This window comes from Sarcophilus harrisii, chromosome 3, assembly GCF_902635505.1.
Source record: "Sarcophilus harrisii chromosome 3, mSarHar1.11, whole genome shotgun sequence".
Classification (NCBI taxonomy): domain Eukaryota; kingdom Metazoa; phylum Chordata; class Mammalia; order Dasyuromorphia; family Dasyuridae; genus Sarcophilus; species Sarcophilus harrisii.
Window position 1 is genome coordinate 216183366 of NC_045428.1, and position 12255 is coordinate 216195620.

Sequence of the window (12255 nt, forward strand, 5' to 3'; positions counted from 1 at the left end):
TTCAAATTTGGCTTCAGGCACTTACTAGCTATGTAATATTGGGTGTAGGGATTTTGATGGATTGTTGGTATTAAATGACAGGTAAGTTTGAGCTTTAACACTTTCTTAATTGGTGGTTGCTTTTAGGCCTACAATGTTTTGTGTTTGTTTCATTACCCTCTAGGTAAATTTGAGCCCATAATCTGCAGACGAACCTTAATTCCTTTGACTGGCTACTTCAGGCCCATTTGTTCCTGTTCATGTCCTGTCCATGTTCAACCATGCTTTTTGTGGAGGCATTTGTGATGGTAACAATGCAGTTTGGCCTCATATCGTGGCATCTCCAATGATCGTTAAGGCATTAGGTAGTTTTTAATTTGGGGATGGTTTATCAACAGGGCAGGAACCTGGGGGACGCCATTAAAATAGCAGACTTACATAACAAGATCCAATAACGTTTCAATCAGACATCAACTGAGAATGATAGCGGCACACACATTTATTTCCAAATGGTGTTATTTAATGAATAATGATCAAACATAACATTACCTAAAATCAATTATAACATGTAATGTTTGGATATTAAGCTAAGTAATTATAATCAATTGACATAATTAATCAATGATCGTTAGACATATCTTCCTGAACAAATCACCTAACCCTATCTGTCTCAGTTTCTCATCTGGAGAAATTAAAATGATCTGAAGAAGGAAATGGCAAATTACTCCAGTATCTTTTCCAAGAAAATCCTAAATAGGTCCACAAAGAGTTGGACATGACTGAAATAACTAAGTAATAACAACAATTCTATTCTAAATCTTGTGGACATCAATTAGTCAGAAGAAATTACAAAGCTAAGTGGTATAGTCATATGAATACAGTTCAGCATAATTTTTGCCTGTCCTTGAGGTGTTTAATCACATATCAACATTTTTCATATGAAAATTTTATTACTGAATAGTACCTAGGAAGGTTAAAATGCATCAATTAATTGATAACCAAATAAGGATAAGGAAATATATGCTTTGGATAAGGAAATATATGCTAGAAAGAACTATAGTTCTCATGGGACATCAGCCAGACATTATAGACTTTTGATGGACTAATTGTTAGAAGATTAGTTGTCTATCCAATTTCATAACTTAGAATACCATCAATTAGCATTTCTCTGCATTCTAACTATTGGGAAAGTGGGCCATAGGACACAAACAAAAGAATGAAAAGAAGAAAATGCTAGGTGCCATGAACCCATGTAAAAAGGAAGGTTTCGTTTGATCATAATTGGTTGTTCCTAAAATGGACAAAAGTCTATTAGAATTAGATCCGCCCCAGAGTATTATATTTGGAGGATGAATTTTATTTTCAGGATTCAGAATGGTGTTGAAAAGTGACAGGTAAGTGAAATCACAGGCCATAGAGTAAAAGAAGGAACTTGAACTCAGCACTGGACATGGGACTTAGACTTCTGGAATAATATAGCCCAAAAACATGTGGAAGTTTTTAAAGTATAAAAACACTGCGTACAACTTTTCTGTCATTTCAAGTGTTAGAGTCTGGGTTCAAATTTGGGATTTTTTTATTTCCTACCTGTGTGATGTCATAATCACCTAACATCTCTGTTAGTTCCTCAGTTCCTCATCTGAAAAATGACATGAGAATAGATAGCCTCTAAGATCCCTTTCAACTCTAAATTTGTGATCCATGGTGTTATGATCCTATTTTCTTTTAAAAGAATGGTGCTCCTGAGAAAGAGATTAAAGGAATAAGAATAGGCAATGAGGAAGCCAAATTATCACTCTTTGCCGATGACATGATGGTATACTTAGAGAACCCCAGAGATTCTGCTAAAAAGTTATTAGAAATAATCCACAACTTTAGCAAAGTTACTGGTTATAAAATAAACCCACATAAGTCATCAGCATTCTTATATATCACTAACAAAATCCAACAGTCAGAGTTACAAAGAGAAATTCCATTTAAAGTAACTACTGATAATATAAAATATTTAGGAATCTATCTGCCAAGGGAAAATCAGAAACTTTATGAGCAAAATTACAGACCACTTTTCACACAAATTAAGTCTGATCTAACCAATTGGAAAAATATTAAATGCTCTTGGATAGGGCGAGCAAATATAATAAAGATGACAATATTACCTAAACTAATCTATTTATTTAGCGCTATACCAATCAGACTCCCAAAAACTATTTTAATGACCTAGAAAAATAACAACAAAGTTCATATGGAAAACAAAAGGTCAAGAATTTCAAGGGAATTAATGAAAAAAAAATCAAATGATGGTGGCTTAGCTGTACCAGATCTAAAACTATACTATAGAGCAGCAGTTACCAAAACTATTTGGTATTGGCTAAGAAATAGATTAGTTGATCAGTGGAATAGATTAGGTTCAAGGGATAAAACAGTCAACAAATATAGCAACCTAGTCTTTGACAAACCCAAAGATCCCAGCTTTTGGGATAAGAACTTACTGTTTGATAAAAATTGCTGGGAAAATTGGAAACTAATATGGCAGAAACTAGGCATTGATCCATACTTAACGCCGTACACCAAGATAAGGTCAAAATGGGTTCATGACCTAGGCATAAAGAATGAAATTATTAATAAATTAGAGGAACATAGGATAGTTTACCTCTCAGACCTGTGGAAGGGAAGGTTTTATGACCAAAGCAGAACTAGAGATCATTACTGATCACAAAATAGAAAATTTCGATTATACCAAACTGAAAAGTTTTTGTACAAACAAAACTAACGCAGACAAGATTAGAAGGGAAGCAATAAACTGGGAAAATATTTTTACAGTCAAAGGTTCTGATAAAGGCCTCATTTCCAAAATATATAGAGAATTAACTCTAATTTATAAAAATCAAGCCATTCTCCAATTGAAAATGGTCAAAGGATATGAACAGACAATTCTCAGATGAAGAAATTGAAACTATTTCTAGTCATATGAAAAGATGCTCCAAGTCATTATTAATCAGAGAAATGCAAATTAAGACAACTCTAAGATACTCACTACACACCTGTCAGATTGGCTAAGATGACAGGAAAAATAATGATGATTGTTGAGGGGATGTGGGAAAACTGGGACATTGATTCATTGTTGGTGGAGTTGTGAACGAATCCAACCATTTTGGAGAGTAGTTTGAACTATGCTCAAAAAGTTATCAAACTGTGCATACCCTTTGATCCAGCAGTGTTACTACTGGGATTATATCCCAAAGAAATTATAAAGAAGGAAAGGGACCTGTATGTGCACGAATGTTTGTGGCAGCCCTTTTTGTAGTGGCTAGAAACTGGAAACTGAATGGATGTCCATCAGTTGGAGAATGGCTAAATAAATTGTGGTATATGAAAATTATGGAATATTACTGTTCTGTAAGAAATGACCAACAGGATGATTTCAGAAAGGCCTGGAGAGACTTACACGAACTGATGCTAAGTGAAATGAGCAGGACCAGGAGATCATTATATACTTCAACAACAATACTAGATGATGACCAGTCCTGATGGACCATCCTCAGCAACGAGATCAACCAAATCATTTCTAATGGAGCAGTAATGAACTGAACTAGCTATACCCAGAAAAAGAACTCTGGGAGATGACTAAAAACCATTACATTGAATTCCCAGTCCCTATATTTATGCACACCTGCATCTTTGATTTCCTTCACAAGCTAATTGTACAATAATTCAGAGTCTGATTCTTTTTGTACAGCAAAATAATGTTTTGGTCATGTATACTTATTGTGTATCTAAGTTATATTTTAATATATTTAACATCTACTGGTCATCCTGCCATTTAGGGAGGGGGGGGGGTAAGAGGTGAAAAATTGGAACAAGAGGTTTGGCAATTGTTAATGCTGTAAAGTTACCCATGTATATATCCTGTAAATTAAAGGCTATTAAATTAAAAAAAAAAAAAGAATGGTGCTCTGCTGTATTGTCAATTATCAAAAATTCAGAAGATTAATTGAATAGGCTCTCAAAAAAGAGTCAAGGAATTTCCCCTTCTCTATCCTACCTTAATCATATTTTTGAAATCACCTTTGAAGTGAATGTGTTTTGGCAAACTTAGAATTGATAGGCAATATCTGTATTCCAAATGTGTATTCTAATTCTATTTTTAAGTACAGTTTTTATTGTTTTTATTTTTGAGTGAGTGGACAGATCAAAAGTGCAGAAAATCAGGAAGAAAAGAAAGCCTGGAAGCAACATACTTAATGTCTTATTTTTCTCTGATATTGCTTTGAACTAGATTCTTCAATATTTTATTACCCAGAATCTTTAACTTAATTAGAAAAAAACACAGAGTTTAGAAGAGATGGATTCAGGGAGGATATAACGAGTTTTGTTTGGGACAAGTTGAGTTTTAGATGTCTTGATGACATCCTATTTGAAATGTCAAATAGGAGATTGTTGATACATGCATTTAGTAGTTAGCAGATGAGGTGATCACAAAAGTCTGTGTGTAGAAGGTGGTGCTTGACTTGCATCTTGGAAGAAGAGATTCTCTGAGGTGGAGCCAAGGACTGAGTTCCTTACAGGCACAAGAAAGACCATTACAAAAGCAAAGAGATAGAGAGTTCTGTGTGAATAACAGAATGAAGGCCACCTTGGCTAGATAGAGTATGGGAGAAAGGGTAGTAATATATAATGAGGCTAAAAATATAGATTAGAGTCAGATTGTAAAGGGCTTTGAAAGCTAAACAGGAATTTCTATCTTGTCTTAGAGAAAAACCCTGTGGAGTAGAGTGAATAGAGGAGTGACATAGTAAGCTCTTTTAGTAGCTTGTGGAAGATGGACTGGAGTAAGAAAAGACATGAAGACAGGTAGACAATTTTCTTTGCAACAATCTTGGTTAGAAGTGATAAAGGCTTGAATTAAGGTATTAAGTATATGAGTAGATTAGTAGTGTACCAGTAGCCACCTAGTGGAAATATAAAAATAGCAAGACTTAACAATTGATTAGATAGGTGGGGTGAAGAAGAATGAGAAATTGAGGGGAACACCAGATTTATAAACATGGGAAATTAGGGGAGTTGATGGTGCCTTTGACAGCCACAGAAAATTTGGAAATGGGTAGATTTTGTGGGAAAATAATAAATTATATTTTGGACATGTTAAATTTGCTATGTCTCTAAGACATTCAATTTGAAATAACTAATAGTCAATGCTCATAAAGGGTTAAAGCTCACAGGAAATATTAGGGCTGAATATTTAGATTATGAATCATCTGTACTTAGATCATAATTAAAATCAAGACTTCAGTGCAAAGATAGTCATTGAAAAGAATCATGGAAATCATAATTTAGAAGTTAAAAACAAGATTAGCTAAAGACTTGTTGGCTACCCAAAAGCTTAATACCTCTATATTAGGAATATCTAGTATAAGACTTCTGAAATTTTTTCCACTTATGACTCCTTTTCAATCGAGAAATTTTTACATGATGTGTTTCTGGCAGCATTCATGCATGCACAGTACAAAGTGTTCATGTCGTTTGTTCAACACCAAGGCTGCAGTGAAATTATGCAATGCAACATGGGCAAGCCCTACCAGAAATACCTCAGATTCATTACACATTTGATTTTGAATTAACTTTTGGTTATTGCATTCAAAAACCTTTTGTTGTTGCCAAGTTTTTCATGCTGCTCACATTCAGTTATGGAACCCTATGTGAGAGCACAACCCACTGTTTAAGAAGCTTTGATCTAGTATACTAGTACTGAAGTTATTATACACAGTAAGATAAAGTAAGAAGGCATACACTTGCCAATTTTTAGGTTTTCTTGTTTTCATGAAAGATTTTTGAGTCCAAACTGGTACAGTATGTTTTCCCTAAAAAGTAAAGTTCTCTAATTGTTCCTCATCACTTGCCTCACCATATTGATAACATGAGGTCCCAGGTTATTGAAATGTCTCCTTAATTACAATCAAAATACTATGGCCTAACTATTCCCACAGACCCCCAAAAAGTGGATGAATAATACCTGGTTAAGATTATGATATGTAATTGCTCATAGTTCTAAAGTGCATGTATCTTGGACAGATGCTACTGATGTATGACAAACTTCATCTAGAATTAATCCAGAAAATATTAGGATGGATTGCATGTCAGAAATTGCACAGTATTTTTAATGATCACAAATCTCTCTCTGGTACAAAGACTTATCTTTTAAAAAGCAATATTCTTTTGTTGGTGTTTTATGGCTGTGAGCTGTAGAACACATCTTTAAAGGATTAAAGTTGCTTATTGTACAAGGAAAAATGAAAATTGACAATGAAAAGGCCCATATCAAACTGCAACTAGTTTAATTTATTAAATCCCACATTATTCTGAAATGGAATAGGATGGGTCTTCAAAGTGCGAACTTTGAATGAAGAATTACACAAGAGAAATGACACACTGGATGTTCATCAGAGAGATGTATGACCAGAAAAGAAGAGGACTGATCATGTATTTCATGTAGATAAGGAAGGAGACTGATCATGTAGGTAGTGGATAACCCAACTGCTTCACTGGTATCACTCAGGAGATCCAAAGAGAGACACTTAGGAAAGTATTTCAGAAGGATGTGGGCAAAAGTCATACATAATGATAAGATGAGAATAGTTTACAACTATGCAGTCAGAATGAACACCCACAGCAAGATAATAGATTTGTCAAAATATAAAGGAACTAATCAATAAACATTTAATGAGCATCAATTATGTGCCAGACATTGTATTAGGTGTTGGGCATGCAAAAAGAAGAAAAAGATAGTCTCTATCCTCAAGCACCTTACAATCTCCTGGAGAAAACAAAATGCAAACAAATATATACAAGGCAAGCTGTGTAGTGATAAGTGGAAAATAATAGAGCATTAGAATCAAGAGGGAGGAGGAAAGATTTTTTTATAGAAGTGGGTTTTAAATTGGAACTTGAAGCTGAGAAAAGTCAGTAATCAGCATGGAGGAGGGAGAGCATTCCAGACATGAGAGAAACCAGAGAAAATTGTCAAAGCTGAGAGATGTGATGTCTTGTGCATAGAACAGTCAGGAAACTATTATCGCTATATCATAGTAATGTGAAGAAATTTTTTTTTTTAAATTGCAGCTACATGTTTTTTTTTTCAGAGTTCTCACTTTGGAGACTCATGCTATTCTATTTCAGAATAATATGGGATTTCATAAATTAAGAAAATGAAGTACCAAAAAGTCAAAGGACTTGACAGGAATCAACCAACCAGTTGTAAGTGAAGGATGCAAGTTTCCAGAATTCCAGACTTAGCCTCAAACTACTAGACCATGTAACCTCTTAAAAGTGCACTGAAGCAATAAAGGAAGCCAAATGCTTTATCAATTTTGTTCTTCTCATGCCCCAAATGTGTCATTATGCTCATTTAGAATATACCTGAATACTCATATTAATAAATTCCTTCCTCATTCTTTTAACATAAATCAATAATATTCAGAAATAGGTAACCATAAACACATTCTAATAACTGTCACTGCTATCAAAAAGTGACAGCTGCATTAGTTAAAAGCACTCAATACCTACAAGAGCCATAAATACATAATGTCCTTTAAAAGCTTTTCTAAATTACAGACACCTCAGAGGGAAATGAGATCCTATTTCTCAATTTGCTTCTAACAAAAAAGCTATTTCCTACCTCCAAACCACCTTAGGCAACAAAGGCACAGATTACTGTGATGATGTCTAGGTCATTAAATATTGAAAATTTAAAATATCATCAAATTGGTCATTTTCAATAAAAAAAAAATTAAAAGCCTTAATGAATTGTTACCTTTCTTCCACAAATTAAACTGGACCTACAAAAACATGGTAACTTCTAGGTCAGAAAGAAGTATTTTAATGGTGGAATTGAATCTACTTTATTAAGTGTTTAATCATAACCTTGCTTGAAAGATAGTAAGGTCATTATGTGATGATCAACTGTTATAGACTTGGCTTTTTTCACCAATGAGATGATTCAGGCCAATTTCAATAGACTTGTGATGAAGAGCGTCATCTGCATCCAGAGAGAGGACAACAAATAGGGACTAAATGTGGATCACAACACAGTGTTGTCACCTTTTTTGTTGTTGTTGTTTTCTTGCTTGTTTTTTTTCTTTTTCACCTTTCCTTTTTGATCTGATTTTTCTTGTGCAGCATGATAAATGTGGAATATGCTTAGAAGAATCGCACATGTTTAACCCATTTTGAATTACTTGCTGGCTAAGGGAAGGGGGAGTGGGGAGGAGGAAAAGAAAATTTGGAACACAAGGTTTTACAACTGTAAATGCTGAAAATTATCTTTGCATTTATTGAAAAATAAAAAGCTATCATATACATACATATATATGAAAAATAGTAGGTTATTCTAAATAATGGGAATTGCCTAAATAATAGGATTAAGAAGATAATGAAATCTATCGGGTTGTATTCTTTTCTATGACATTCATGGTACTGGTGAAATGGATTGTGACTGAAGTCAAAAAGGCATTAGTTTGAATTCTACTTTAGGTACTTATTAGTTATATAATCTTGGATGAATCATTTAATTGCTCTCATCCTCAGTTTCCTAATCAATAAAATGGGAATAATAGCAATTTCTATTTCATGGAGTCATTATTAGAATTGATTCAAAATAAGGCTTTACAAACCTTAATGTACCATTATTATTAAAGACCATGAAAATAGCTAGAATTAATAACTAGCTAGAATAGAGACCAGTGAGATACAGTGAAGAGCTGTGACCCTCTGGTCAAGTCATTTGATCACAAAATGGGGATAATAAAACCTACTTCCAAGGTTTGTATAAAGATAAGCATAACATTTGTAAAGCAGTTTCCAAACCTTTGAGTGCCATATCACATGACTATTTTGATGATGATGATAATTGATGATGATGGTGACCCCAAAAGTAACTAAAACCTGGGATAACTAATTGAAAAGGAAACAAAGTAGAAAAAAAGAATCTACATACTACATAGATTTTGAGAAACTGAGGTTCAATTCCTGAGGGACAATAATAATTTATTTTTTGCCAAAATAGTATCATGTGCTTTGAAAACACTAGCCTAGTATAGGTAAAACCAATATGAAGACTTAAATATGAACCTGGCTAATAGCTACTTTCTGAAAAGGGAAAAATAAAGATTAAAAAATAGTTGATTCTTTAGAAAAACTATAAAAGAGGAATTTAAACATGAAATGGTTCTCCACTTTTTGAAAGACCTTCCTCCCAGAGTCTGTAGTATTTTCTACTTGATTGACATAAATAAATAGTAATAAAAGCTAAATTATTCCCATTTGTCTTGCTGGTTTGAGCTGCCCATAGGGAAGGAATATCCCCAAATGTTATAGCTGTTGTGTTTATGCTGTCGGCTCTGAAGAGGGCCATTAAATAACTTCAAAAATATTTACAATGAAAAAAATACAGCAGCCTCAAAATGTAAAAATCATTCTAGTAAACAACGTATGCCACATGCATTTGTTCTAACCATCTGGAGCCAGCTTGCTGGTAATTTTGACAATCAAAAAGAAAAGAGAAAGTTGCTTTTTGGAGTGTTATTTTTGTCCACTGCCTGTTGTGATGATCGCACCAAGCACTGACAATATTCTAAAATAACAACAATGAGAATCATCAAGGATCGAATTTTCCCTGCATGTGTTTCCCTTTCCTAGGGTGGAACTCTTGTTGATTTCAAAGGAAACTTTATATGTAAAAGGAGAATTGACCCACCAGGAGAAAAGAGCTTGACCACAGAAAACAAATTAACACAGCAAAACAACTCTCCTACTTATATAAATGTGATCTTTCTTTTGAAGAGTCTAAAATGTGTTAGTTCATCGTGTCTTTTTAATACATACAACATGACTACAAATAAAGTAGAGCCAGAGCGCATTACTGTATAAAACAAAGGTTCTTAATTTTTTTGTGTGTTTCCTGGACCCGTTTCACAGTATGGTATAGGTTATGAATCCCTTCTCAGAATCATTTAAAAATGTTTTTAAATGCATAAAATAAAATTCACACAAATACAAAGGAAATCATTTATATTGAAATTCAGTTATCAAAATACTTTTTTTAATCTTCACGAATCCTTTGGAGATTCATGTTCCCCAGGTAAAGAAGCCAGATACGTTCATTAGAAATCAGCCTCCCAGTCCTTGCTCTCCCATCTTTTTCTATTTTAGCTGTGAAAAACAGAAAAGATATTGTTGACTAAAGGGAGCATTTATCTTAACCTCTTATAGTTGTCAGTTGGCCCATATCATGTAAGTTTCTATTGATAAAACTGCCTTCTGGATGCCATCTATAATAAAGAATTTTAGTTTACTGATAGTACATCTCAATCCTCTGTTGTCCTTAAAAGATGATACACCAAGATGCCCAAAAGTTGGGGATATGACTAGAAAAGCCATAGTATATAAAGATAATGGAACATTATTGTTCTATAAGAAATGATGAGCAGGCTGATTTCAGAAAAGCCTGAAAAGACCTACATTAACTGATGCTGAATGAAGTGAGCAGAATTAGGAGAACATTGTGCATAGTAACAAGATCATGTGATGATCAACTGTGATAGACTTAGTTCTTCTCAACAATATGGTGAATCAAGGCAATTCCAATAGATTTTCGATAGAAAATGCCAGTCACATCCAGAGAGTGAATTATAGAGATTGAATGTCGATCAAAGCATAGTATTTTCAATTTTTTGTTTATTTGTGTGTTTCTACTTATTTTTTTGTTTTAATGTTTTCTTGTACATGACAAATATGGAAACATATTTAAAAGAATATCACATTTAAGCTATATAAATTTGCTTGCTGGCTTGGAAAGGAGGAAGATAAGAAAGGGAGAGAGAAAAAGTTATAACACAAAGTTTTACAAAAAAATGAATGTTGAAAACTATATTCACATGTATTTGGAAAAATAAACACTTTTGAAAAAAAGAGTTCAGGGGTAGAGTAATGTTTAAACTTCAAATTAATGTTAAAAGATCCAAATGGAGAATCCTAAATAAAAAGACTAGATATAAGCATTGTTGAACAACCAGAATTTGAGAAGCAGCTTTTTAAAAAGGGGGTAATTTTGTTTCTGGACTTACTAGACAGGCTGCTTGCCAAGGTAAAGAGGAAGCAATACAGTAAATTGAAACTTTTACCTACTAAGGTGCTTTTCAGAATCTAATCAATAAAACATTATGCTTATCCCAACCAGGAAACATTATTTGAAGGTTAATAAAGGCAACTAAAAGTTTTTCATCTTGGATTTTATCCTAATGGTTCAACATGAGTGAGTGAAGTGAAATTTTGAAGACAAAATTCTTCAGAGGATGGAAAATTATTTATATTAAATTTGTGATATTACCTGCACAGTTTGTAACCATGTGCTATTTGGTGAACTCTTCCCCTGAGGCATGACCTAGAAGAGAAAGAAGTTGCTTATACATGGCCAGACTTATGTCTTCATATTATTTTAAGTAGTTAGGGCTCTAACCTATAGAATACAATTCTTATTGATCTGACTCATATCATCTAAGCTTATAAAGATATAAATAAGATAGGGGCATAGCCATAGATGTAGACATAGAGGAGATATTAATATAGAGATAAATAGATAGATAGATTATACAGATATAGATACATGACATAGATATAGACATATTTATGAGACACTGAATTGAATCCAAATCCCTCCTCAAACACTTACTAGTTGTGTGATTTTCAGCAAGTTACTTAATCTGTCGGTCTAAACTTCCTCAGTTGTAAAATTGGGATAATAATAACACCTGTTTCCAGAATTGTTATGAGAATCAAATAAGATATCTGTAATGCTTAAAACAGTGCCTGGCATGATATTATCATTTGGTATAGGTATAAGAATAGATGTGATAGATAGAACATTTGATTTAGAGATAAGATTGAGGTGAGACTCTATGAAAAATGTACAGAACTTAGCTGAGCATCCCTGGCCACTTCTGGTGACATATATGGCTTAGGGCTAAAGGACCTATGTGTTAGGAAGATAAAGAATACCCTATATTGGTCCATTGAAACCTTTGCAAATCCTAAAAATCTGTAAGTTTGTTAAATATACATTTTTTTCTCTTTCAATATTATAGATAATTTTGTGGAATGTGATAATTTTGGCCAAAGGCCCAGTTCTTTTGCTTGTTAGTAGATATGATTCTAGGAACCGTGGTCTTTTATTGTAGCTGCTGATAAATCCTGTACAATTCAAATTGTAGCTCCAGCATATTTGAA

General features: G+C 33.5%; 1 protein-coding gene across 1 annotated transcript in view; it reads left to right on the forward strand.

Annotated features, from left to right (window-relative positions):
* The first annotated feature begins 1353 nt into the window (after positions 1–1353).
* Positions 1354–12255, forward strand: part of SREK1IP1 (SREK1 interacting protein 1) — a 77801-nt gene continuing 66899 nt past the window's right edge. Inside the window, 1 exon segment of the mRNA XM_031961257.1 lies at positions 1354–1373. Coding sequence (XP_031817117.1) covers positions 1354–1373 — 20 coding nt within the window.